Source organism: Sciurus vulgaris (assembly GCF_902686455.1).
Source record: "Sciurus vulgaris genome assembly, chromosome: 1".
Lineage (NCBI taxonomy): Eukaryota > Metazoa > Chordata > Mammalia > Rodentia > Sciuridae > Sciurus > Sciurus vulgaris.
Genome location: NC_136461.1, coordinates 105,563,118 through 105,591,111, shown reverse-complemented (window position 1 = coordinate 105,591,111; position 27,994 = coordinate 105,563,118). Strand labels below are relative to the sequence as shown.

Genomic DNA, 27,994 nt, shown 5'->3' with positions numbered 1-27,994 from the left:
TGTATCAGGCACTGTGCTAGGCACATTATATATGTCACCACATTTAAGTTGCACATTAGCAAATGAAAGATGTTGAAACTAAGGCTTGGACAGATTAAGTGACTTGTCTGAAGCCTAGCTTTTATCCAGTGCTCATCAGATCTAAATACCTTCCAAGTCTCACAAATGCTTTGTCCTAAGAGAACACAGATAATAAGCAGAAGATACACAACCTACCAGAATTTTGTCTAGGTTGTGTCTGACTTTTAACCACTATGCTCTACTACCAATTGATGAGGCAGATTAATATTTTGCTGTAATCATAAATTCTTTGAACTCATACATTAATACGTTAAAAAGAAGTAGACCAGTGTTGTTGTTTTTCCAGTGCTGGAGGTTGAACCCAGAGTCTCACACATGCTACACTAGTGCTTTACCACTGAGCTACAGCCCAGCCCAGATCAGTGTGTTATAATGGAATTTACATGGTCCCTACCACTAGGAAAGACATTCCAAACATTTAATAACTGATAGGGCATGGGCAGTGACTACCAAAAAGATTGCCCGTCCTCTGCAGCATAACCCTCCAGGCTCTTGCTGCGGCAGGCAGTACCCTGTAGTTCCTGGGTGGTGGGAATTTATGGGCAAATGGGGAAAAGGCCCAGAGCAGGAGTTATCAGCTGGTGTGGAAGTAGTTCAATGTTTCAACAACCAAAATGGCCACCCATGCATATTAACCTAATATCATCCAGGGTAGCTCTCATCATATGGTTTTTACTTATACAGTACAAATATGGGGACAGGGTACTTTTATGTATATTTCTCCAACTTACCTAAAATGAGAGGAATTTTTTAAAGCAGGGATTAATTTCAAGTGGTACTTACCTGGTAAAGTGACCTCTATCCTCAATGGGTGAGAGATGGCAGAAGCCCTGGCTGGGCTATTTGTGCGTAGGGAATTTCTGTCATAAACTTCCACTTCACACTGATACCTTCCTGTCTCTTCCTCGGTGGCATCATGGACTAGGAGTTGAGAACGAAATGAAGAGTGTGAAACCTTCGTCTTCTTTTGGAACTGGGATAGGAAATCCCCCCATTTGATAATGCCATCATGGGTGACTCGAATGAGCTGATGAAAGACTTGAGACCCATCTGGCTGGAACTGCCATCTCACAGTGAGAGGCAGCCTGAGGTCAGAGTAGCCAGTTCCCACTAGGCAGGACAGGTTGAAGGTGCCTCCTAACTTCACTTGTGGCTGACGGCTCATCAGATTAACTTGTAAACTTGAGTCTGCAGACAGAAAAGTGAAACACAATTTCTAACATGTCTACCAAATCAAAGAGCAGATCTTTCAAGCTTCTCCCATGCTGGTCTTCACATTGGACTATGCACCCATCCATTCGGAGTGCTATGTCTTTGGGGGGAGAAGTTGATTCACAGTACAGTCTGTCCTGAAGTCTGATCTAGTTTTCCCAAGCTGACCTATGACTGTTCTCAGCAGTGACAACAAATAGGCAGTGTTTCTCCAGTCTGCCACTTAGACAGCTGCTGCCGAGGGGGTGGAGCACTCGGGCCCCTGTGGTCTGGCCTCCTTCCTCCCACCCCCTCACCCTGCTCCTGGGGGAAGTGTCAGCCTCTCTTGCTATGCAAGAAGAGACTCCCTATGCCAGGGCTGTAGCTGTCATACGCCGGAAAGTGCAGGGTTTGGGTTTACTCTACAGGTCGATTCTAATTCATAGGATTCCTTGGATGACAACTTATAAGTTGCACTCCAGGATAATCATCCAAAAGATGAATAAATTTTAGAGCTTAATTGACAGACCTAGTAGCCAGAGACTGTGCTCTGTGTTCCTGGGGTACACATTGCATTCCTGGGGGATTCAGAATGATACACAACCAAATTGTACCTCAGGATGAAGGGACTGACATGCAAGTTCAGAAAAAGGATTTCTTTGGCACTTACTCAGAGATTTGACAGTGACTGAAATCCTGTGAGTCCAGTGCTGATCTCTGGCCCGATTCCTGGTCCCCTCAGACACTCTGCACTCATACACACCGCTGTCTGCGACAGTGCTGGAGGTGATCTCCAGCTGGAAGGTGGCCCAGTCCATCTTCTCCAGCCTTATGTTGCCATGGTAACTGGAGTCCCCAGAGGAGACACCCAACTGCGTGGTGCCATCCTGCCTCATGCCAGCCACAAGCTTGGACTGGGTCTGGTCCTGTGGGATGTGCCACCAGCTCACGGACAGAGGACTCTCGGCCCCATCTGCCTTGCAGAGAAGGGCAAGCGCCTCTCCTTCCCACACGACTTGCTGCCTGGTAGACACAACCACACTTCTTGCTGTGGATTACAGATTTGAGAAGAAAAAATTGTGTCAAGTAAACAAAAAATTTTCCAAGATGCAGTGAAATCTCACTACTGAGGACTTGGCTAGCTTGTGACAAATCAGATTGGACTATTCCTTCCTGTACCACTTTCAGGAAGAAGGTCTGCTAAACCTTAAAGAGTAAAAACAAATCAGCAGAGGACTATCAGGAGAAACTACTTACACTTAAATAATTTATAATTTGCACTTATTTTAAAAATTATTTTGTTAAATCAGCCTTAAAGAAGAATAGGTAGTTGGGCAAACATCCAATAATATTTTGTTAGATTAATTAGGATGGGTGTATGAGCCTGAAAGTAATGAAGTTGTGCTAATTTAAATTTTTAGTTTTTTAGAATTTAGGCCTTCAGAATTCAATATGATCTTCTTCTTGCTATGTATCCTTCCCTAATCAGTCCTAATTAGTTTAGTATGTGTCTTACACAGGATAAAAATATTGTTAATTAGATCTCTGCTCATAATACTACCATAAAAAGAATTACTTGGGGAAAATTGATATGCATATACACATATATCATTTATCTGTCTCTATCTATCTATTGCAAATGGAGAGCCTGCTTGTGTCTAATCTGTGGTGTCAGACAACAAAAGTAAGGCCAGCTCCCCAATGGGAAATTCAAGATGTATAGAAATGCAGACTTGCATTCGACAACTGCTTATTGTGCAAGGTCTCGTCCTGGTTGCTTTGTGGGCAATACAGAGATACATCAGAAGCTCCTGCATCCTAGACAACCAGCACCAAGTTTAAGGCCAAGACCCCTGGAGTCAGAATTATACTGGGCAACACACTTGACCTCTCTGAGCTTTAGTTTTCTTTCCATTAAGAATGGGGATAATAACAGCATCCACCTTATTGCATCTTGAAAAGACTGAGCAAAGGGCACGCACAGAGGGCTGAGGCCGGCTGGCTAGGGAAAGTACTCGGTAAAGGTTAGCTATTCGCTTTAGTGTTTAATGTGAGGCACTGGCAAAAGCAGAAGGAGTTCAAAACAAAAAAGAAAAACAAAATATAATTAGCATTGACATCTAAAGAGGAACTAAATGAATTTGCAAATTGTTCTTCCCTGTGGAGGAAGGACTTCAGTCTTTAGCTGTTTTATGTACCCACATGCATAAATTATAAAGGCAAAAAAAAAAGGTTAATGTCCCTAAATAGGCTTAAAAAATGTGAAACCTCCTTCTAAATTTTGGGTATTGGAGGCATGCTTATGCTTTAAATTGTTTTTCTTATAAAAATGACTCAATGACTCACAAAGTTTAGAAATTAGAGGGGAAATTATTACTCATAATCTCACCATTTTAACATAACTACTGTGACTAGTTTAAACTAGCACCCTTTTTTTAAAAAAAATTAGGTTTTCTCAATTCATTGTGGTCATTACTGCCTCATAGTAAGAAGAAATAAATTTACTAAGTATATGTAAGTTACACATTCACAGTGATAGTGAATGCCCCCTTCTGTTTAAAATATTCATAGGATGATAAAACTCTGCTCATACTTCAAACAATGGTTTGACTTTCAAAACAGAATGTTAAATAAGATCCTTAATAAATATGCTAATAAGTTTTCCTATCGCTACACATTAGGCCCAGCTTGGACTCCAGCCTATGCAAAGAATTATTTTTAGCTTTGGAAGATAACCCTACCGATAGGATTATGAGCTGCATACCATGAAGCACACCTTCGGCTCTCTCTGGCACCAATTCTCACATACTGGGTTTAAGAAAGGTTGCTGATGTGTTCCAGGGAGGTTGAGAAACACAAAGCAGAGATTTAGCTCTGTGTAAATATATAAACCTGCCTACATTGTTTTTCTGAATCCTAGAAAGTTAGACCAAATGTTTAAAGTGAAAACTAACACCAACGCATTTCCTGGCCTACCGCTCCAGACCAAAGTTTGTGCATCTTCATTCCTAGCCAGTGGGGAGATGGAGAAGAACACAAAAGGAAAATTTATCTATCTTTAGAAGTGCCTCTAATGAGCAAGTGCAACAAGAATAGCTTTATCTTTCATTTCATTTTTTTATTAAATTTAAAAAAAATTTTTTTCTTTTGCTTTTGGGCAATTATTCTTTATAGGCTTTGAATTTAACACTCGCCCAGAGAATCCTAATATCAGTTGTGAATTTGTTTGGTTTTATTCCACACAAAGAGCACCGATTATTCAAACATTCTTAAGGTCACCCAAACTTCACAAAGCAAAAGCAAGCTGAGTGGCTCTCTTAGTCTGTTTTGTATTGCATTAAAAAAAGATACCTGAGGCTGGGTGACTTAGAAAGTAAATAGATTTATTGGGCTCACAATTCTGGTAATTGGAGAGTCCAATCAGCATGGTGCTGGCATCCTGGCAAGGGCCCTCTGGCTGCATCAGAACACAGCAGAGAAGCAGAAAGGCATGTAGAAGCGGGGAGCGAATGGGACGGCCTCACTTTATAACAGTCCACTCTCCCAAAATTACACTCATGCTTTCACCAGGGTGACCCCCATGATTCCAACACAACATTGCCATCCTGGGGGCAAAACATCCAGCACATGAACCTTTGGTTTGCAGGACAAACCATATCACATCAATGGCAGTGGCTTTCCCTGTTTCACATGCCCAGACACTCAGAACCATTTGAACAGACATCTCACTATGTCACCCTAAAGGGCAGGGAATGGAGACTGCTGCCCTCAATTGCCTCTTCATTTCTCGCTGTGAGTCAGAATTATGAGTAAGTATGATTCCCCAGAGCAGGTGAACGTAACAGGGGACTAAAGAAGGCCACTGAAAGATATCAGCCCAGACTTGAGGTCAGCTAATGTGGTTGTTTATTTCCAAGAAAGAGGGGCAGAGTGTAGCCCTTTACTCTTAACCTACTCATCTCTCTCTCTCTCACACACACACCCCCACACACATGTGCAAGCATGCACACACACATGTACACAAAAAGACAGAGGGCTTCATTAATACAGGCATTCTCTGCTTCAAGAAAAACTCAATTATAAAAATTAGAACTAACCAATCAGGCATAGTGGTGCATGTTTACAATCCTACCTACTTGGGAGACTGAGGCAGGAGGATTGCAAGCTCAAGGCCAACTTGGGCAACTTAGTAAGACTCTGTTTAAAAATAAAATTTAAAAAGGCCTGGGAATGTAGCTCAGTGGGAGAGCGCTTGCCTAGCATGCATGAGATCCTGGGCTGAATCTCCAGTACTGTCAAAGAAAAAAGAACAAATGAAAAATAAAAAGAATCAAAGAATCTAAAGCAACAAGAAGGAACGTGACCATGTAATTGTGCACCATCATTTTACAGAGGAAGAACCTGAGATTTAGAGAAACAAAGAAGTGTGTTCATAGTCACCCCCACTTAATGACTCCAAAATGGGGTCCAAAGATTTCCTGTGGACTTTTCTTCGCTCCGCTTCACCTCCAGAGTTGGCACCCAACTCTGAAGGAAGCCTCCGCCGTGTCCATGGAGGAGGGGTCTGAAGGGGTCTGACGTCACATACCTGCTGGCTCCCTCAGCTGCACGTGGCTGACTGGTGACTGCTCCCTCTGAAGCACCTGCCAGGAACCCGTCTGCGTTCTCACCACCTCTGCCACTGCGCACCTGTAGTCGCCTTCATCCTCTGGGCCTGCAGAGAAGATCTTGAGGGAGAAAGCCTTAGGGTTTATCTTGGAAACCTGGAGCTGTCCTTGACTTGCTCTGTTTCTGTAGTCCATCCTCAGGCCCAGGACTCCACCGGCATCAATGCTGGCAATTTCAGTCCCATTGAGGAACCACAGGCCCTGAAGCTGTGGGTCCCGGCCACTGCCCACCACCAGGCAGACCAGTTCCAAGGGCTTCCCTTTGGCAGATGGGCTCTCAATTGTAATGCTGACTTTAAAATCTCTCCCTGGTAACAAAAACAAGGCAGGTATTTAGAAAGCCCACTTCATCTGTCCTTTCAGAACCAGAGGGAGATGAGACCCCCAGTACAGACACCACAGACACTGTATTTTACACGGTAGTTCCATTCTGCAGTGTCAGGTAAGCTCCCCACAACCACCCCGCCAAAATCTCTAGAGTAAAACACGCTTATGACTATTTCTTAAGTCAGAAAGAAGGGCACATGTGATTTTCTGAATGCAATTCTAGGAAGCCAGAAGTATGCACAGGGATATAAAATATGTAGTTAATATGTGTTTTAAATTTAAAAATAAAATAGTTTTGATATGTTGGATTACTATAAATTATGATTTCTTTCTCTTTTCATTTGGGTACTGGGGATTAAACCCAGGGTGTCATGCATGCTAAGAATGTACAATACCACTGAGTTACACCCCAGATCTTATTTCTTACTCTTTTTTTTGGTCTGGAATTTCCACTGGAATTTTCCTAAGTTAAAAGTACAGACGATATGGTTCCACAGGACTCACTGGGATACCTGAGGCCAACAGGACCATTTTATAATGGAACAGAATAATACGCTTCTTAAAAAAGAAAGAAAATTTCAATGACCTGCCATTGGATCATTACTTTTAGCAATGGATATATACGGTTTTAGCAACTTCCTTCTATTGGATCAAAGCCTATGTAGAGACCAGAAAACAGACAAGGTTTCTTCTGCATACTTTGACAAAAAAGTCAATGGATCATGAAGTGTAATGCCATTCCAACATGGAAAGGGGTTCAAGTGGAAGGAAATTCCAGCACTGACCAAGACAAGGTCTCCTGTTGGAAACTGGAACCCCACTGAGGCCCAGCTGTTGTGGTTGGTGGGTTTTGGAGAAAGCCTGCTTTGCCTTTGAATGCAGCACCACCTATACCCACACACAAACACACACATACACACACACACACACACATTGACCAGATGGGTGAGCTCAGGGAAGTATTAGCAAGAGTTTCAGATATTTTTTAAAATGAGACTTGACTACTTGCATCATAGGGTGGTTCATAGGACTAAATTAAATGATGTAGACAACATGCTTACGAAGTGGCTGGCAAAAATGGTACTGAAACCATGGCTGTCTTGTGGAATCAATCTAAATTTTGTGGGCTTTTTTGGGGGGTGGGGTGTGTGGTATTAGAGATTGAACACAGGGCATGCTAGCATTGAACTACATCCCAGCCCTTTTTATTTTTCAATTTTAGACAGGGTCTCACTAAGTTGCTAAGATTGGCCTCAACTTGTGATCTTTTGCTGTAACCTCCCAAGTCGCTGGGATCACAGCGCCACCACTTCTGGCTCAATCTAACCATTTAACATGTCTTTTCCCATATAGAATCACCTGTGAACAAAGTCAAAATGAGCATCCTTCTTTTTAGTTATGCTGCCTAGATGAAAAAAACAAAACCGGTTCAAATTTTCTAGCTAAGTTATTTACAGTCAACATAAGATTAAAAATAAAATAGAAAGATGTCCCATAAATACCCACTACTAGTGAATTCACAGATTTCCTGAGATGATAATTACCCACTGGCTGGATCATCAGAGTTGTTTGATCTGTCTCCTTTTTCGTGATGAAAGTCCAGGTTTCATCTGGGTCCTGGATCCACTCAGCTGCTTCACAGAACAGCTTGCCTTGATCTGAGGGCTGGAGACGGCCTATGGACAGTCTAAAGGTGGCAGCCCCAAGCTTGTCGAACCGCACATCACCAGCTGCAAACCTCTTTGCATACAAAGGCCCAGGGGTCAATATAAAATCTCTGGAGAGAGAAATAATGCTGGTGTCTTGGCTCCCTCCTTCTTGCATCAGGTACCAGGTGATGGACAGATGAGTATGTTGAGCTGTGGCTTTGGATGCCTCACAGGTAAGCTCTAATGGCTCACCTTCTTCCTTACTGAGAGTCTGGGAACTCATGGTAGCAGAGAGGGTATCTGGAATGACTAGAAACCAAGGAATGATGATAACTGACTGACCCATACTTGTCCATTTAGCCTCCTTAGGAAGATGGCACATCTTTCGGGTTGGCTTTCTACTAGCTAATGCTTTCCCTATTGCCAATGGGAACATTGGGATTTCTGTTGTCTATGGAATTGGCAAAGCAGATGTCTCAATGCTGTAAGGACCCTGGATTTGTATCATTAGCACAGGCTGTAACCAATTTATCTACTCCACACGGAAAACTTTTAGGTGAAAAACACTGGGAGCTACCAGACCTCAATTTTGACCCTGACTGTCCATCTAACTACATGAACTTGGGCACACTTATTTTCCTGAGGTCTTAACCTACTTCTTATGAAATAAAAATTCTGAAATATCTGCTATAAGTTATCATTCAGAGCTAAAATGCAATCCTTACCTAAGTTTTTGTAACTATCCTACTACCCTACCATTTTCTTCTTCCTCAAATGAAATCACACAGCCCAGCTTCTGTGAAAGCAACACTTAGACTGAGTCAATTAATATGGTTGAACATCTACTCGATGCTATCTATCCACTGTGGTAGGGGCTGAGATGATCATTCTGTTCTCCAGAAGCTCAGAGTGTGGTAGGAAAGGTACATACCTGCAGCCAGTTACCTCATAACTAGGTGAGTGCTAAAAACAGTGGTGACAATAGCTAACTATGGAACCAACCTAGAAGCCCTGAAACAGGTGAATGAATAAGGAAAATGTGGTGTATATATATATATATATATATACACACACAGACACACACACACACACAATGGAATATTACTCAGTCATAAAGAATAATGAAATGATAGCATTTGGTGCTAAATGGATGGAACTGGAGACTCATGCTAAGTGAAATAAGCCAATCCCAGAAAACCAAAGGCAGAATGTTTCCCTCTGATATGCGGATGCTAATTCACAATAAGGGGCTGGGGTAGGGAAAAATAGTAGTACTTGGGATTAGACAAAGGGGAATGAAGGGAAGGGAGGGTGAATGGGAATAGGAAAGACAGCAGAATGAATCAGACATTACTATCCTATGTGCATATATGATTACATGACCAGTGTAACTCTACATCATGTACAACCAGAAGAATGAGAAGTTTTACTCCATGTATGTATGTCAAAATATGTTCTACTGTCATGTATAGCTGATTAGAACAAATAAGAAAAAACACCAGTGACTTTACTATTTTAAATATAACTATGCATATATCTATTAAAATTAAAAAATAAATAAATAAAGGTAACTTTCCAAAAAAAACCCAGTGGTGTGAATAGAACATGGAGGGGAACAAATAGCGGGAGAACTGCCTGAGGCAGTCTGGACAATGCCACGGAAGAGGTAATACCTAAACTGGCTTCTGAAATACAAGTAGGAGTTGGCTAAGCTGCAAAGGTGCTGGATCTTTCAGGCAAAAGCACAAAATGGTTACTGCAAGGATCCTCTCCTCATAGGTCAATATGTTGGAGAATGATAAGTTGGGAATAATCCTTTCAAAGTTAACAACTGATCACCTGTGATATTCATACCAGATCTCTTACCAATTTGCTATTCTATCTCCAAGAAAAGATGACATGGGGTGGGGGACCCTCAAAGATTTGTGGACTACTGTTGCTATTACCAACCTATGGATACCTGCTGATGAGCTTTCCGGAAGGCCTTGGCATGGATGACTGGGAAAAATGAATTGTTGGTTTTCAAGAATAACAGTTTCGTACTTGAAACAAATTACCAAAATATCTGGGGTTAGAGGCTCTTTTTCCCCAAAGCAAACAGAACAAACTAAAGTCTGTCACATTGCAAGGCATGGTGGTGGCGAAGACTGGCTTCTGAGGGGCTGGCTAGCAGAAGTGGACAAGCAGCTTACCGGTTAGCTTAGTCTTTGCACTGTAACTTCCATAGTATTTCCCATCCGTGTTGGGAGTGTGACACTCATACTCTCCAGCGTCCTTCATCTGGAGCTTTGAGATGTGCAACAGGACTGCGTTGTCCTGCAATCTCTCCACGTAGATGTCCTTGTTTTGTACCCGCTGCGCATACACTGCATAAGAGAAGGTGTCATCCTTGGTGCTAATGATCTGGACTTCCCTGGTCGGGGCGCTCGACAGGTAAACAGACCATTGGAAATGCTGCAGGGAAGGTCCCTGATGGCCAGTTACGTTGCAGCCAATGCTGACTGGGTAGCCGGCAGCTCTATACAGGGGTCCTTTTTGAACTGTTACTTCCCTCTGGCCGATGCTGAGCTTAGCTTGCAAGTAGGAGAAAGAAAGGGGAATAAAAATAGATTAGTGCTCTGGTTCCCAATGTACCACATTATGTAGTTCTCTTTATTACAATTCTAGTAAATGAGATCTCAGGTTATTAGCAATAATCAACTTGAATGTTCACCACCTTCTTCAGGCTGAGCGGCAGCAGAATGGCTTAATGAGTTAATTGTTCTTTTAGAACTTTAACTTCCATAGTAATTTCTAGTCTCTTCAGAAAGTTTTAGCTTTGCTGGGTGTGGTGTGGCACACCTATAATCTCAGCAACTTGGGAGGCTGAGGTACAAGGATCACAAGTTCAAAGCCAGCATCGGTAACATAGTGAGACCCTAAACAACTTAGTGAGACCCTGTCTCAAAATAAAAAAAATAAAAAAAGGACTGGGGATGTTGCTCAGTGATTAAGCACCCCAGGTTTCAATCCCTGGTACTGGAAAAAAAAAAAATAGTTTAGCTTTAGCAATGTAACACGGCCACATCCATTTTAAAAATCAGCTTCTCTAAGTGCACTCATTTTAAAGTAAATACAATATATGATAATTGACTTTTACATTATTTTATAGGAAAAGTCAGCATGTACTTCCTCAAACTTCAAATTCCAGGGTTACTTGCTCTTCCCACAGAAGTGGTTGTTGGAGAGACTAAGTCTGTGGCTCTGCCATGTCAATAATTTATTGGTTGGTTGGAAATATTTGTAGTTCTTAGTCAGATCTGAAGTAAGGTGGGCTAAAATTAGCATGAAAGGTGAATGGCAAAAGCTCTTCTTTTCCACACTGCAGGAGGGGTTTTGTTTTGTTTTGTTTTGTTTTAAGTTCTTGGAGAGTCACTGTAGCTTTACTGAAAAGCTTCATAATGGATGACTATAAAATCCAGTGTGATTTGGGATCAGAATTTACTTTAGTTCTTTTCTCACTAACAGTTTTCAGCTGGGACCACTATGGAATGTTTTCTACTGAAACAAATTTTAGATATTAGGTCTGAAGGAAAAAACAGGATTAAATAGTAACATTTTTGTTAGGAAAAAAAATTTAAATCCAGCATTTTTCAGAAATCATACAGTATGTTTTATTAATGATTAATATTAAAGGACTATTCATTTTGTATTTCAGAAAGAACAAAGACCAACGACAAAGATGCCACCAGAGTGGGCTAGATCTTTCACTAGGGTCAGGGTTCAGTGGATGGGGAAAGACAGGGTTGAAAGCATCAGAAGGGTCCAAAAGGGAGCAATGGCTGGTAGCGTGGAGTTAACAGAATAGAGGTATAGAGGATTTTTTTTTCCTTTCCATGCTGGGGATCAAACCTAGGGCCTTGTGCATGCTAGGTAAGTGCTCTACCACTGAGCCACATCCCCAGCCCAGAATAGAGTTCTTAAAAAGAATAGAAGTCACAAGAAGCAGAGGATCAGCTGAATTTTGTGCCTCCACAAGGACAAAGGGTAAAGGAGACTACGGTGGGGGGAAAAAGTGAAGGAAGGAAAAATGACATTACAGAGTCCATGAAATGGCTAGTATGGGAATTAGATGAAATGAAAGCAATTCTAAGGGATAGAAGGGACCTATAAAACATAAAAAGGGCAGAAAGTAAAGGTGCTCACCTGACAGTCAACTAAAACCTGCACATGCGTGTGCTCAATCTAAAACTGGTGAACAAGCTAACCAACACGCTACCAGGCAACTATCCATGCACATGGTCAGTAATCATTGAAAATACACTAATTTATTCACGAATCCCATTAATGTGGTATGTTTATATTGTACTTTTTGTAAATACCTAGAAATAGGAGTTAGACCACTTTAGAAGAAGTTAAATTATCACTTACCAAAAAGTTAAACTTTTAGAGGCCATTTAAAACATTTTTAGCAAGGTCATCTTAGTGAAATGTGTGCTCTCTTTACTAGGCCACATGTAAGAGAATATTTATACCCACACTGTTCTTTATAGCCTCAAGCAAAGGCACAACCCTCATGGCCATCAACAGAATGGACACAGGTGGCACACTCATAAAATGGAATATTACACAGAAATAAAAATTAATAAATGACAGCTATTTGACATAACATGGCTGACTGTATTTAATTAAAGATGCAAGATACTTCTGAATCCTTTTGCTGCATACAGACTGATTCTATTGTTTGTTGTGAAGTTTAAAAGCGGGCAAAACCACATTGTATTTTTCAGTCATGCATAAGGGTTTTTAAGAGAAACTAGGAGGTGCTTATCATGAGAGTCAGGAAGGGATTGTACAGGGGAAGGACTGTGAGCTGATGGGGAGCAGAGCAGGAGGCAGGGGCTTCCAGAGTCCTGACAGTGTTCTATTTCTGGACATAGGTTGTGATTACATGGGTTTTACTTTTTATTTTGTTAAACTACACTATATATTTATGTCTTATTAACCTTTCCTTATATGTTTACCATAAAGTGTTTTTTTGTTTGTTTGTTTGTTTTTTTAATGTGGGTTTTGAGATACTGCTAGCCTGTTTATATAAGGGCATGTTTCTGGAAATGGTGTTATTTTGGTGTCTGGGCAATACTTGTCCAACAACATTTTCTATCGCTTATCAGTGAATTATCATCTTTGAAAAACTTTATTGTGAAAACCAGCCCTTCATTTTCTACTGCTTTCTTTGCCAATTCGATAAATATTTAACCACTTATAGTATTTCTGATGCCTGAGAGTCTAAGAAATGAAGATGAGTTTGGAACAGTCTCTGACTTCTAGATTGTGTAATCTAGTCAAGTAAAGTGGAAGTCATCTCTCTGAGAAAGATAGAAATAATAGGACTGAGATTTTGAAGAAAGCAGATTACATTTTTCAGGGTGGGGAATAGGTGATGCTTATGGAAGAGGTGGCATTAGAAATGACTTCGGAGAATTGGAAATACTGACGAATGGGGAGATAGGGCTTTTTTAAGTGAAAGAGATTTCATGACAAGATGATAAGTAGGAATCAAAAGACTTTTTCAGAAAATAAGGAGCAATCAGCTGCAGGGGGGAGAGTTACATGAAGGTTAATAGAAGCAGGTAAGACTCACTAGGAATTTTGGATCCAGAGCATGAAGGAATGCTAAAACAACTATCATGTTTTAAAGTCTCGACTTGATTGGTGAGGCAATGGGGCATCCAATGAAAGTGTTTAGAGTCTCAGAAAAATTAACCTGTTAGTCATGTGAAGGATGATGGAAGTTAGAGCCCAGCACAAAGGTGACAAAGTGCAGGGATGAAAAGAAAGGGACTAACTATAACAAGAGCTAGTATGGAGATGAAATGTGCAGAGTTCTCAGTTTTGGGGATGCTTAGAAATAGCAGGGTTAGTACAGGGATGGGAAGTAAGAAGAACTCAAATTCAAAGAATAATGGCACTCCACAGAAATAAAGACATCAAGGAGAGTTACTGTTGTGACTGTTGTATGTTCAAGGATAAAGGAGAAGATAATGCATTTAATTTTGGAAATTCGAAATTTGAGCGCCATGGAATAAATAACAAGGATATCCAGCAAACATTTGGAAATAATATTTGATTATATGTGTGAATGTATATGTATTTTACTTTAAAGTCTACTCAAACCATTGAAAATATTTGTCATTTAATCCTTTCCAAAACTCTGTGATGTTCCCATATTTGATAATGTCAAAAATCATAAGTGAACAAGATCATAGGGGTAAAATATTCCAGAAGATGAGCCAGCATAAGCAAGAACAGACAAAAAGTGGGGATTTAAAAAAACTAATTTTGATGGTCTACTTTGGTTATATTATAGAATATGAGTGGAAGAACCATGGAATTATGACTGGAAAAATTGATCAGGTTATATTTTGGAGGAACCTGAATAATAAGACTAAGGAGTTTATCCTTCATCTAGGAAATACATTTTTAAAAAGTTGTTGTGGGAAAAAAAATCATAAGTGTTTGAGTCAGATTTGAACCTAGACTGCAAATGCCAATCGTGGCTGTGTCCATTGTTTCTCACTGCCTCCTACATATCCTGTTTGTAACTAGAGAGAGTTCCGGGCAGTAGACGAAGATGAGGTCAGTTCCATGTAAGTATTGAGAAATGTTATGGAATATAAGGAAGAGGGTCAAAGACAGAATCCTGGAGAGTCTCTCTTTAGAAGATGGGATGAGGACCGGAACCTTAAGGGGGAAGAGCTATGCAGGGGGGAGGGCGGCCAGGACACACGGCTCAGAAAGCAAGGGCTACAGAGCATTCCAAGAGGAAAGGGCTTGTCAGCACCAAGGAAGGCTGAGGGAAGGGTGGGGTCACTAAAGGAAGAAGAGGCTCCTTTCAGTCAGATGATGAGCGCGCCATGGAGATCTTTGTAAGAGATTTCAGTAAAGCAGAATCAGCAGGTTTCCCGGGGAAGTGTAAAAGGCTTCGAGATGTTTCACGGAGAAAGGAAAGAGAGGACTGGAAGGTCATCTAGAAAGTGTTGTTGGGTGGAGTGGATGTGGGCACCTTTGCTTGTCGATGGGCGGGGGCAGCCCTACAGGGGTGGAGATGGATGGAATCAGAGAAGACAATGAACCGAGTGAGGCCTGAGCGGAGGCTGGGGTCAAGAACATGATTGTGCTGTGGCCTGAATGTTTGTGTTCTCCAAGATTCATACATTGGGATTAATCGGGAGGTGGGGGCCTTTGAGAGAAGAACGAGGGCTCTGAATGAGATTGGTGCCCTTATACAAGAACTTGGAGAGTTCCAAGTGAGGACACAGTCAGAATGCCCTCTAAGGAGGAGGGAATGCGCATGGGCCTCATCAGACTCTAGATCCGCTAGTGCCTTGACCTGGGACTTCACAGCCTCCAGAACCATGAGAAATACTGGTTGTTAGACAAGCCAGTCAGTTAATATTATTTTTGGTATTGCAGTCGGAACAGACTAAGATGTACTACCTTCTCAGTCAAGTGAAAGAAACTGTGAAGGTTTCATAGGTTTTGTGTGGGCATGGAGCAGGGAGGTTGGGGATCACGCCAGGAGCCTCATGTATGCTGGGTACATGCTCCATCACTGGGCCCCAGCCCCAGCACAGCTCAGGTATTTTTGAGGTGAAAAGGAATGACTGCCAGAGATCAATTCCAATGGCTGTGCGTTGGGATCACACACTGAAGCACCTTATTATGAATGCATATTCTGTGGCTGTTTCAAGGACGCAGCTCCCTTCCTCCTGACAGTGAAATGCCTCGGAGGGATGAGCCGTTGCTTTCCCTTTAAATGGACAGAGGATTAGGTCCCTTTGCACAGTAGCTCCAGTTATTTTCTGATGAACACAGAGCCTGGCACTGACATACTACCTCAAGAGTCTTGCTTTTGAAACAATAAGAATTCCTCGATGGTATTGGTTTTCTTTAAAACATGTCCCTGGAATTGTCAAAATTGCCATTTCAGTATTATTTGAATGGAAACTATTAGTTTGAAAAATACAAAATGGCCCATTATTCAACTATTTTTGATACCAAAAATACAGCAATTTCAAATAATTTCACTTTATACAAAACCTACCTAGGGAACAGCCAACATACCAAGCAACTTCTCTTTTTTTATGCATATAAAAACTCCTATGTGCTTGGAGACTGAGATAGCTCCCATCCATAAGTAAGTGGCATCTTTTCTTTTTCTTCTTTGAATACAATCTCAGTCAACAAAAACAGCTCCTCTCCAAAGCCTTCTCCTGTTAATGCCCTTTATTTGTAAGGCATTTGGTCAGGGTGAGGGGAAATGCTAAGTCCAAGCATGCATTTACCCATTATTACGCTAACCTTACCTAGCACCATATTCTAAACTGTGAGTCAGTCTTCATATGTATTGGAAAAAATAAATAAATGTAGGAGCTGACAGTGTAGCTCAGTGATACGGTGCATGTTTAAATGTGCCAAGCCCTGGGGTTAGATCCCCACCACCACAAACACACACAAAATAATAGGGACAAAGTTTACATTTGCTAAACAATAACTGATTGATTCATCATCATTTAATTGATTTCTTTCATTTCCCTTTTTTTTTTTGTAATAACAAATAACAGACTTCCCAAACTTTTTCACGTTACTTCCTGATTTAAGTACTCTTCACATTAAAAATTGTGGTTCTATACAAAACTAGTGCTCACCAGGAGTCAGAATAGAAGAAATAAATATATAGCCCAGTTTAGGTAACAGTTTAAGTAGGTTAAGGAAAAGTTTCCAGTTTTCCCCATTTTGAATCTTGATTGCTGCTTTCTTTCCCCTAGATATTCTAGTCTGCTTACAAAAATAAATAAATAAATAAATACCCCCAAAGCAGTAACAACAGCAGAACACAGTGTGTGAGAGAATTTGCAATTCTGAATTATTGCACAATGTAAACCCAGTTTCCCCCTTTACGCAAAGCAAACATACAGTCCAAACATACCAAGCACATAGAGTGGAGAATCAGAGTCAGACAACTCAACAGGACAAAAAGAAACATTCCAGCCCCTGAATGATCCCAGCAGGCACCTATCCATCAACACCTGCCACAGCAATCTGGCAGACATTGATTGCCCAGCATGTGGTCCTAGTAAATTCCCCTGCAGATTGCCTCTCTCCCCTCAGGCCCCAGGTCTGGCCTGTCCTCTCCAGTATGTCTCTTGAGACATCAACCTAGTTCAATTAAACCAATGTTTATTGAGCAACTCTTTTGTGCCAAATACTGCACTCTTAATTTTTTTGCTACGACCTTGGTTACACTGATTACGCTGTGCTTCAGCTCCCTGCCATTCAGGTCCCTGTACTAATTTCATCCAAGTCTCCCCAAAGCAAAAGTTCTTATTACAGTAAAAAGGTCCATAAACTAGGGTGAAAAAAAAACCCTACATCTTTTTTTAATTTGTAATGGAAATTTAGTATTTCCTTCAGTTATGAATGTAGACAACAAATCACAGATATTCACGTATCACATTACAGTTGTGGCAGTCAACTTAAAATATTATTCTTAGTCATCACTTCTCTGAAGTTTGGTAGTTAATAGCTCTATCTCTAAATCTTGTTATGTGGTACATAAAGAAACAAATTAATCACTACATCACAGCTTATTAAGATATTCTGATAACTCTATTCCAATATAGCTAATTTCCTATACAATCCTATGCATTTTATGTATTTAAAGTTAATTCTGAGATGGGTCTATAAGCATCACCAAATGCTAAAGATACCTAGAGCACAAGAAGCACCTGCTTCCTGCTCTACTCAGTCTGAAGCCATTTGATTCCCTGCCCAATTCATCTGATTCTCTCCTCTACCTCCAAATTCCCTTTCCTCCACCCTGTTCTAACATGTACAAATAGATGTTCCTGGTCCAGATAGGACCCTCCACATGGCTTTGGGTAGAGCCAAGTGGCTCTCCTGTCCGCTTCTCAGTCTCTCAGTAGTGAATGCCCACTTTAGTCCAGAACCTTCTTTTAGATTTGCTCTCATAACCTTTCCTTTCACCCAGCCCTATGCCCAAGGCACATTTATCTAATCAAACTCTGAACTTCAGGCAAGCTTTAAGTTCTCCTCTCAGCCTGGGGAGCAAAGTTCTCAGTCCCTCTTGGGATGTCCAGTTCAGGAAGAAGAAGGAGGGCCAGGGCCATGCCAAACTGGCAGCTCTGGCAACATAGACAAATGTAAAAAAACAACAGGATCAGGGGCGTGGGACTCAACCAAGCATCGCAACTCCCTGTAACTCAAGATGTCTAGGGAAGCCAAGAGCTGTTACCAGCCAGTCCAAAGTATTGCCAACAGCAGAAGTAGGTGGCACAGTTGTTCCTGTAAAGACAGAATTGCTCCATTGCCCAGTAGTCTCCAGTTGACTAGCTCCTGTGATGATAGAAACACACAGAATTATGAAACTTACTCAGAAAGAGAAAGAAAGGAGCCACACAGAGGATGGGTGCCATTTGGACCAGACTTCTCCCAGCGGCGTCAGCAAAGTTGCTCAGAAGCTGAGTGACAACTATAATGCTCTCCCTGCAAAGGTAAAGAGGAAGCGATAGTGTGGTTTTTCAGCCCACGGAGAAACAGAAATGGCTTGCAGAAAGCAAGCTGGTTATCTTATATGGTTCTCTGCTAATCACTTAAAGTTGGGTATAAAAAAATGAGTTATCTTCATGGTTAATTAACAACCACGGATAAAAGTAAGATGGGACTCATCCTTTGGTATCATTTGGTAATGACGAGAGAATTTAAGGAAATTGGATTTAAAAAAAGCAACCAGAAATGTTCTCTTCTTGACCTTTACCTCTTCTCCCATCTTGAGAGAGGAAACAAGAGAAGGGCCCTGAGAAAACATGAACTTGGGGTCAGATGAAGTGAAAAGATGGTAAGCTCTAGGGTCAGGTTGCCTGGGATTACAGATGGATTCTACTTTTAGTAGGTGTGTGACCTTAGAAAAGTTCTTTCACCTTTTCTAACCCTCATACGTGATAAGGGGATACTCACGTACCCCATAAGATGACTGTGAGAGCTGAATGAGCTAATGGTTTAAAGCATGTGGAACAACATCCTGCACATATTAAGTGCTCAACAAACATTGGTTACCATCATCATCATCATAGACATTTAAAGAGTCTCCATCTGCCCTATATGGATGGGGCACTCAGGATGACTCACATGTCACCAATGGCACTGAACCCAGGACAATGTATCCTACTCTAGTCCTTAGATGGCAAGATCACATGGGGATGTACTCACTGAGGACATTCCCCTTAGCCTCTATGCTCTGGGCAAGCCAAGATTTAGATAGGTCAGTAACAAAGTCTGTTTTGATCCACAGATTCAGGCAGATCCCTTCTCTAGCCATCCATCCACCTAGCAAGCCCGTCAGTCAGTGACTTTTCAGTCCTTCTACATTTTGAGTGCTGAGGTAGGATTTACACATACAAAGACAGATGTTTGCAACCAAGCTTTTATTCTCAGGAAGCTCCCCTTCATCAGATATTACAATGCAATGTGGTGACAATCACCACGACCCCTAAAGGGGTGGGAAGTTGGTGAGTGGGAGGGAAGGTCAGATGGATGAAGCTGGATTAAAGGAGACAACCAGGGAGGAAGACGGGCAAGGGACAGTTGGGGAAAAACTGTCCAATTTAGGTGGTGACACACAGACTGTGTCCTTCACTTGAAGGAGATGGATGTGTGAGGCTGGGGTGAAAGGAGAGAGTCTATATAGGTTGGCTGGGGCAGAGCTTAGTGGCCTTTGTATGCCAGGCCCAAGAGCTTTTATCTTGAAAAAGTGTGTGTGGCAAGGGGGGCGCTATTAAGAGTATTGTCTGGTCAGATTTTCTTTTAAAATGGAATTTCATACTTACATATTGCTAACTGGTTGAAGGTGAGGGAAGGAGGCAAGGTAATAAGCAAGAAGGCCAATTACAAGATTTTTGCAATTGTTTGTATGAGCAACGATGAGGGCCTGAATTAGGGCATTTAAAATAAAGACAGAGGGATAGAGGAAAGAATCAAATACTTACTGAGCACCCCTCAGAAGCTAAAGTGCTAGAGATTCATCCATTATTAAAGTAGAGCCTCTTATATCAGTGAATTTGTTTGGGATGGAGGAATCTGGTGGAGGTGAGGAGGAAGGAAGAACATGGTTGATTGTCACACAGGGGAATTAGGTGAAGCCCCCTAGGAGACAGACAAAGAGATATGGACCTCCAAGGGAGGGAGAGGGTTTATCCAATTTGGGGAGAATGGAAGATCAAGAAAACCTTCAGGACAAAGGTGGTATTTTAAGGTAAAATTTACTTTCCCAGTGGGAGTTATGGTGGAGTAGGGTAACAATCTACACACTTAGGTCCAGGAACCTCTAACTTCATTCACTCATTCCTTCTGCCATCTATCTACACACCCACCCACCAAGCCACCACTCCGTCCCTCTGCTTCTGTTCCTTAGGAATGATACTTAACCCTTGGCCCTTAATATCAGTTAACCTACACATGTTAAAGTCTTTAGAGAAAGGCTCTGCATTTTCCTACAGTTCTGGGCAAGACTTGGAGGATGGAAGTGTAGGAAGGGCCCTGCCCTCAGGAACTTGGAATCTAGTTTAATAAACAACTGTAGATAAGCAACAGTAGCTATATAAAATGGCATGTGTCCTGTAGCCAATTCAGGGTTCAGACCAGAAATCCCCAGACAGGCTGTGGAGGTGGGAAGCAGCCACACAAGAGCATTCAGAAAAGTCTGGTTTTAGGTAGGTCTTTGGAGATCTGGTAGGATTCAGATAGGTAGGGAGGAGAGGAAAGGACATCCTAGGAAGGAGACAGAGAGTGCAGAGTGGCAGAGGCAGGGATGTGGAGGGTCTACACAGACAAACTTTGAAGGACCGTTTGCTTAGAAGAAGATTCGAAAGGAACTCTCTACAGTATCAATGGGACTTGAAGTGCAAGAATCTTGTTCACTGTTTGAGTTAGATAAGTCATGGGTCACTTCCACACACCCATGTTTTAGGCAAATGCACTGTATCAATGACTGCTGGGTAGCAACCAACCACAAGGCTTTGGTGCTTCTAGCGGCAAACACTTGTTTTTATTGACAATCCTGTGGGTCAGCTAGGTTCTGTTAAAGTGGGTGAGTTTGCTCATGCACAGGAGGAGTATGGTCCCAGGAAGGCCTTGGCTGGGACAAATTAGCTCTCTGCCATGTGTCTCACATCCCTCCAGCTGGCTGGCCTTTGCACATCTTCATGGTAATGTCAGGGATCCAAAAGAATTAGTGAAAACACTTCAGTGCTTTTTCGTTTGCTTTTGGTGCTGGGGATTTAACCTAGGGGTGCTAAGTCACATCCTCAGCCCTTTTTATTTTATATCTTGAGACAGGGCCTCACTAAGTTGCTGAGACTGGCTTTGAACTCATGATCCTCTTGCCTCCACCTCCCCAGTCACTGAAATTACAATAATGTGTCACTGCGCCCAGCCACATCACCACTTTTTGAAGCTTCTACTTACATTATGACCACTAACAACCTCAGGCCAAAGAAGTCACATGGCCAAGCCCAAATGCAAGAGATGAGTTGAAAGACTCTGTCTTTAGTGAGGGGAATTGACAAGTGACAGGGCAAAGGGAAAGATTTTTTTTAAAAAACCTAGGGATCAGTACAATCAATCCACCATGTGTACCAAAGAGAATTGTTTTAGAAATAACCACAGAGACAATCATTGCCAATAATACAGAATACCCGCAACCCTGAAATACATACCACCCAGTAAATGCTATGCAACTTCTTATTCCTGGCTGTTGCCAAAATATTTTTTTTTTCTCTTTCTATTTTAGTGGCTCCATTTCTGCCAGAATTTAACATTGACAGGGTGATGTCGCTTCTTTTCTTGGAGGGGAAAAAAGAAGCTTTTTGTTGTCAAGGGGAAAAAAAGTAGAAGAAAGAAAGAAAAAAATAGAGCTGGCAAGAGACAGTTATTCTATTGCCTTGGGAATCACTGCATTGCAATTGTACCAGTTGAAAGGAATGTAAAATGTAGTTCCTGCTCTAGAGGGAGGGAGGGAGGAAGAGGGCCACTCCTGGACAAAGCAATCAGGAATGCACAAAAGGAAAATTCTGTTTCATTTCCTGCAAAATTAATACAAAGAGATTTTTTTCCAGGTTGATGTAGTCCAAAATTAGCTACACAGATTTATAGAAATTGCAAGTATTGTGGTCTCCTATCATAAGCCTTCAGGCCCCAGGAATAAACAGGGACCTCGCATACCAAGTTCTGTGCAAGGCACTTCAGATGCATAGTTTTATAGAATAACCTACATCACTATGGGGTAGGCATTACCAATCCCATTTCACAGATGAGCAAACTGAGACTTGGAGTCACGGACTCACCTGTCCAAAATCACAAGGGTAGAAAATGGTTGGATTCTAAATTTCCTCCTCACTTCAACACATCTTCTAGCTTGCTACTTATAATTTCTGGAAGGCAAAAGGTGGGATAGTGAGAGGCTGGAGGAGGCAGGAAAAAAACCTCAAGAGTCAGCAGGAAGCCGATCATTATTTTGCCCTGAGTTCTTGTATTTGAGGTTAAACTGATGGCTACTCCATAGGACCTGGACTTGCCATTGTACAGGAAGTCCTGCAGCTGAGCCTCATGTCTGCATGTATAGAACACCAAGCTGTCATACCACCAGAAGGGACCACAGTGATCTCAGCCAACCCCCTCACGCAACTGGGCCCACGTGTGACTCAGCCCTGTGATGAGGATGGCACCCAGGTCTCAGCTCCCAGCCTCTTTCTTACTTATCACTGGCCTGACTTCACTAGGAACTGACAATTAGTTAACCAAGGCAGAAGAGGTTTTCAAGGTGGGTGACAGCTTTTATCTGTGGGAAAAAGCATGAGCTGGATTTTTGCAGGCAGAGGCAAAGGCCAGGGCAGGGGTGGGTTTGAGGAATAGAGATTTGCTTAGCTTTCTGGTGAAAGAAAGGAGCAGTGGTTGGGATTCTTGGGTGATCTCTTGTTTTCTAAGCAAACATGTCTTTGGAAAGGCCTATTCCTTAAGTTTCCTCTGCAGGATTAACTGGCAAGATTTGATGAAAACAATCTGTGGGGCTCAGGATAGGCCCCAAAGAGAGGAAGGAAGGAGGAGACACCTCCCGCCCCGCAGGAGCAAACACCTATGCCCTGCTTACTCAGCTCAAGGGTTTTTCTTACTAAACAGCCAACTTACCCTAGTTCCAACCCCACCCCCACCCCCCAGTGCCTCTTAGCCCTCTCTTCAAACTTGGCAGTTTCCAGGTATAGTGTCCATTTTGATTTCTCTCACTGGTACTTCAGTCCACTAAAATCTGGGCTTGGATTCATGCAAACTTCCAGGGTCACATGGCTGCACACTGCTCACCGACTTGGTCTTTCTGTGGCATGAGAAACAACTGGCCATCTGCAAACCTGCTTGAATGCTTTCCTCACCTCTCTGATTCCACTCTTTCCAGGATCTTCCCTCACCTCTTCAGAAGCTCTTCTCACTGGGTCCTCTTCTCCAGGTACCTCTGACACTGTGGCCTCCAGGGTTTCAACTCGGCCCTTCTGTGCGCCTGCTGCTGCCTCCCATTCCTCACGCACACAGAGGCTTCCCACCCCAAGCTCTCCCTTGAGCTCCAGGCCAGTAACTGAGCTGATGCCCAACGGCTCCAACTGAAGGTCCTTTAGGAAACACAAATGTGAGTCTAAAATTGAACTCACTGTTTTCTCTTTCACTGGCATCGTCCATGGTGGTTAAGTATACCAGTGTCCACTCAGACACATGGTTCCAATTTGGCCACCATGCTCCACATCCAGTGATAAAGTCCTATCAGTTTCCTTTAAAATATTTTGTTTCATTTATTTACTTTTCAGACGTGGTTTTACTATGTTGCCCAGGTTGGCCTCAAATTCTGGGGTTCACGTGATCCTCCTACCTCAGCCTCCCAAGTAGGGAGGTTATAGGCATTTGTCACCGTGCCCAGCCCTAAGTCTTTTATAAATTGATTCTGTCTTTTGCTGTCACAATTGGAGGCCTTTTTTTTTTTTTTTTTTTTTTTTTTTAAATCTGGACTAATGCAGAACACTTGGTTTTCCAGCGTGTCCTCCCCCTTCCCCTGCTGCCAGAGATCTAAAACACAAACACAGTTATGCACTTTTCAGACTAGACTTTTCCAGTGGCTCCCCAAATATTGCTAGAGTTCAAACTCCCTGAGGAGAACTTACAAGCTACCTGCCCTTTGACTTTCACCTTCAGAAGTAAAGAGCCACCTGTATTTCTCTGGATCTGTCTTACCAGGGTTTCCCTCTTTAACTTTGCCAACACTCTTCCTTCTGCTTAAAATCTTGCCCCCTCCTTACCTGGTAAATATCTTTTTTGTTTAAAAATTTAAGTATCTGGGTCTGCATCTCCTTTGCAAACCCTTTCTTGACTCCTTGGATAGGGCTCACCACTCCCTCTGTGCTGTCGGTGAACTTATATAATCTCGCTTTTATATAGTAATCAATTATTCACATAACTCTGTCTCCTCAGACCATGAATTTCCTAAAGGTAGTTTCTAATTCTTATTCATCTTTCTAGCTTTTCAACAAATACTTACTGAATGTCTGGAATATCAGGCACCGAGGCTGATACAGTGATTTTCAACTTGCAAAGACTTTGGAGTCAGATTACTTAGGGGCTGTGTGTGTGTGTGTGTGTGTGTGTGGTGCTGGGGACTGAATCCAGGGTCCCATGAATGCCTCTACCACTGAGCTTCGTCTTCAGCCCAAAGGACTGCCAGTTGATCAATGAGAAGAACATGCAAGTAAAGCCAAGGTCTCTCAGACACTTATTGCCACCTAAAACCATACACATGCACATTTATTCACCAATTTCTTGACACTGACCCAAGCCTTTCCTTTGAACTTGGGTCTATAGCCCGGAGTGTCTTACCATTTTCTCGCACAGACAAAACCTATGTTGTTGTCTTCTCTACAACTTTCAGGTTTGATATTTTTAAGTGGAGGAAGAACTTAAAATTTGTTAAGTCAATGAAGTACAGAATTCTTCATGTTTTTGTAATCTACTTCCACCCTCAGTCTTTTCTTTTTTGGGGGGGTACTGGGGACTGAACCCAGGGGTGCTAAACCACTGAGCTATATCCCCTGCCCCTTTTAATTTTTTGAGACAGGGGCTTGCTTATTTGCTTAGGGTCTTGCTAAGTTGCCAAGGTCTCAAACTTGCAATCCTCCTGCCTCAGCCTCCTGAGCTGCTGGAATTACAGGTGTGCCACCATGCCTGGTCACCCTCAACCTTTTATAGTTATTTTGCCCATACCTAATTTGGTAGCATGTTTTTTTAAGAAGCAATTTGTCTGAGTCTTTCCAGAGACTCTTTTTTATTGATAACTCTTTTTAAAATTACTAGGTTAAAAAAAACACATAACATTAAATGTATCATCTTAACCCTTTTTAAATACACTGTTTAGTATTAACTATATACATTATTGTGCAACAGATCTCAAGAACTTTTTCATCTGGCAACACCGAAACTCTATACCCACAGATTTTCCCTCCCAGGTCTTGGCAACCCCATTTCTACCTTCTGTGCTATACTTTCTACTTTAGATACTTTATATGAAAGGAACCATACATATTTGTTCCTGTGACTTGGTTTATTTCACTAACAATGTCATCATGGTTCATTCATGTGGCAGTATATGTAAGAAAAATTATCTTTTTGAAAGCTGTATAATATTCCATTATATGTACATACCACATGTTCTTTACCTATTCTTCTGTGGATGGCAATTGAGGTTGCTTCCACCTTTTGGCTAATGTGAATGCCATCATGGACATGGACATGTGATGTCTGATATATCATTTTGGTTTCTTTTGGATATATGTATCTAAAAGTGTGATTACTGAATCATCTGGTAATTCTATTTTTAATTTCTTGAAGAATTCCTCCTACTTTTTTCTATAATGGCTGCACCATTTTACATTCTTAACTACAGTACACATTCCAATTTCCCTGCATTCTTGCATAAGAATAACACTTTTCTATTCTTTAGAGTGGGCCATCTTAATGCATGTCAGGTGATGGCTCATTGCGGTTTTGATTTCCTTTTCTCTTATGATTAGTGATGCTTAGCGTCTTTTCATGTGTGCTTGTTGGCCATTTGTAGATATTCTTTGGAGAGTTTTCTACTCAAGTTCTTAGACCAATTTTTAATTGGGTTGTTTTTTGACTGCACAATGAAGTTCCTTCTATAGTCTGGGTATTAACCCCTTATCAGATATGTTTGTAAATATTTTCTCCCATGCCACTGGTCAGTTTCACTCTGTCAATTGTTTCCTTTGACATGCAAAGTTTTGAAGTTTGATATAGTCCCATTTATCTATTTTTGGTTTTGATGCTTATACTTTTGGTATTATATCCAATAAATCATTGCCAAATGCAATGTTCTGAAGTTTCCCCTTGTTTTCCGCTAGGATTTTTATAGCTGTAGTTTTACATTTAGTTTTTAATCCTCTTTGTGTTAATTTTTATGTATGGTGTAAAGGGTCCAACTTCAATCTTTTGCATATAGATATTCAGTTTTACCAACAGTCCTTTCTTCCTTCTCTCCGTCCCTCCCTCCTTCCTTCCTACCTACAGAGGACTGAACCCAGGGGCACTTTACCACTGAGCTACACCCCAGTCTGTTTTATTTTTTGAACCAGGGTCTCATAAAGTTGCAGAGGGTCGCACTGTTTCCCAGGCTGGCCTTGAACTTGCAATCTTCCTGCCTCAGATCTTCCAAGTCACTGGGATTACCTGGCAAGAGCATTTCTTGATGACCTTTTCTTTGATGTTCTCATTTCAGTGGTTTACATGCTATTCAATGGATTTATATAATCATGGTAACCAGTACTGTTGGCACACATAGATTTAGGAATACAGAGAACAGAGAGGATGCAGGAGCAGTACCTCTGTGGTGCAGCTGGGCTGCCTCAGTGGATCTCAGCAGCCCACAAGCCCCGAACAGTGTGTATTAACCGTGTCATTTAATCCAGCTTTTTGGTACTTTAACATTTGAGGTTTTGCTAATTTTGGAGAGACTGTCCCTCCCAGGGCTAGCCAATTACTCAAGGAGTAAAGGACTCAACTGAGATGTGCCTTTGCTATGCAAACCAACCAATCCAGAGCTCACACCCACCATCTCCTCTATCACACTCAGGACCTCGATCCTCCTGCCTTAATCACCCCAAGGTCATGTACCAGACAGGGACAGTTCCTGTGTCCCAGAACATTCAACTTAACTAATCCTAAGTCTGCTTACTTGGACTTTCCAGTTCCTTCCTGGGAAAAGAACCACAAAGGCTCTTGTCTATGCTTTTCCTCCTAATTGACCCTATTGCTTCCCCAGATGCCCCCCAATCTGCCACAGTGTGGCATGGCTCCCGAACTGTTGGCCCTGCATACCAAATAATAATAAGATTTATATTTTAAGAGTGTACCATGCACGCTGGCCTGCAGGTTAAAGGCAACGGGGTGGTTTTCATTTGAGAGCTTCTCTTGTAGTCTCAGAGTGACTGAGACTGTGACCACATCTACAAGATCCTGGGCACATTTTAAGTGTCCCAGTGTCAGTTATTATTGCAGTTTGGTACTGGGGCCACAGTGTTGAAGGGTCCCAATCCTCAGACACTTTCAGACCACCAGACCCTCTGGCGAGGGGATATTCATTTAGCCTGGAAGGGCAGGAAAGGCACGTTGGGGCCTGAGGCAGCCCAGACTGAACAGGTGGAAAGAGGTTGGCAGGCCAGCAAATGGGATGGGCCAAGGCTACAGGCAAGTGTGGCAGGGTGCCTGTGCTTAAATGCCCAGGCACATGGTAGGTGTACAGGTCAAGTTTTTGCTTTCATTTACATCGAGGAAGGAAAGGGTTTAGTAATAGGGTAGGGCATTGCCAAAGGCCAGCTCTGACTGCATCAGAATTTTGACACGAGTGAATCCTCTTGGTTCATTGACAGGCGGGTAATGACAAGTCATTCTCGACAGCAGACCATTTAACTGTGC

The 27,994-nt window shown here is 42.0% G+C and overlaps 1 protein-coding gene across 3 annotated transcripts in view; it reads right to left on the bottom strand.

Annotated features, from left to right (window-relative positions):
• CD101 (CD101 molecule) overlaps window positions 1-23,090 on the bottom strand; it is a 39,344-nt gene extending 16,254 nt beyond the window's left edge. Inside the window, exons 1-7 of one of the 3 annotated variants that reach the window (XM_079110015.1) lie at window positions 22,318-23,090; window positions 18,351-18,463; window positions 10,108-10,488; window positions 7,811-8,224; window positions 5,861-6,247; window positions 1,943-2,320; window positions 865-1,269 (exon numbers count right to left, since the gene is read on the bottom strand). In XM_079110015.1, the coding sequence (XP_078966141.1) occupies window positions 865-1,269; window positions 1,943-2,320; window positions 5,861-6,247; window positions 7,811-8,224; window positions 10,108-10,488; window positions 18,351-18,393 (2,008 nt within the window). In that variant the 5' untranslated portion in view covers window positions 18,394-18,463; window positions 22,318-23,090. Of the gene's footprint in view, window positions 1-864; window positions 1,270-1,942; window positions 2,321-5,860; window positions 6,248-7,810; window positions 8,225-10,107; window positions 10,489-18,350; window positions 19,006-22,317 lie in introns of those variants that run through there. The other 2 variants (XM_079110016.1, XM_079110014.1) reach the window with 2 other exon arrangements.
• Window positions 23,091-27,994: the final 4,904 nt, after the last annotated feature.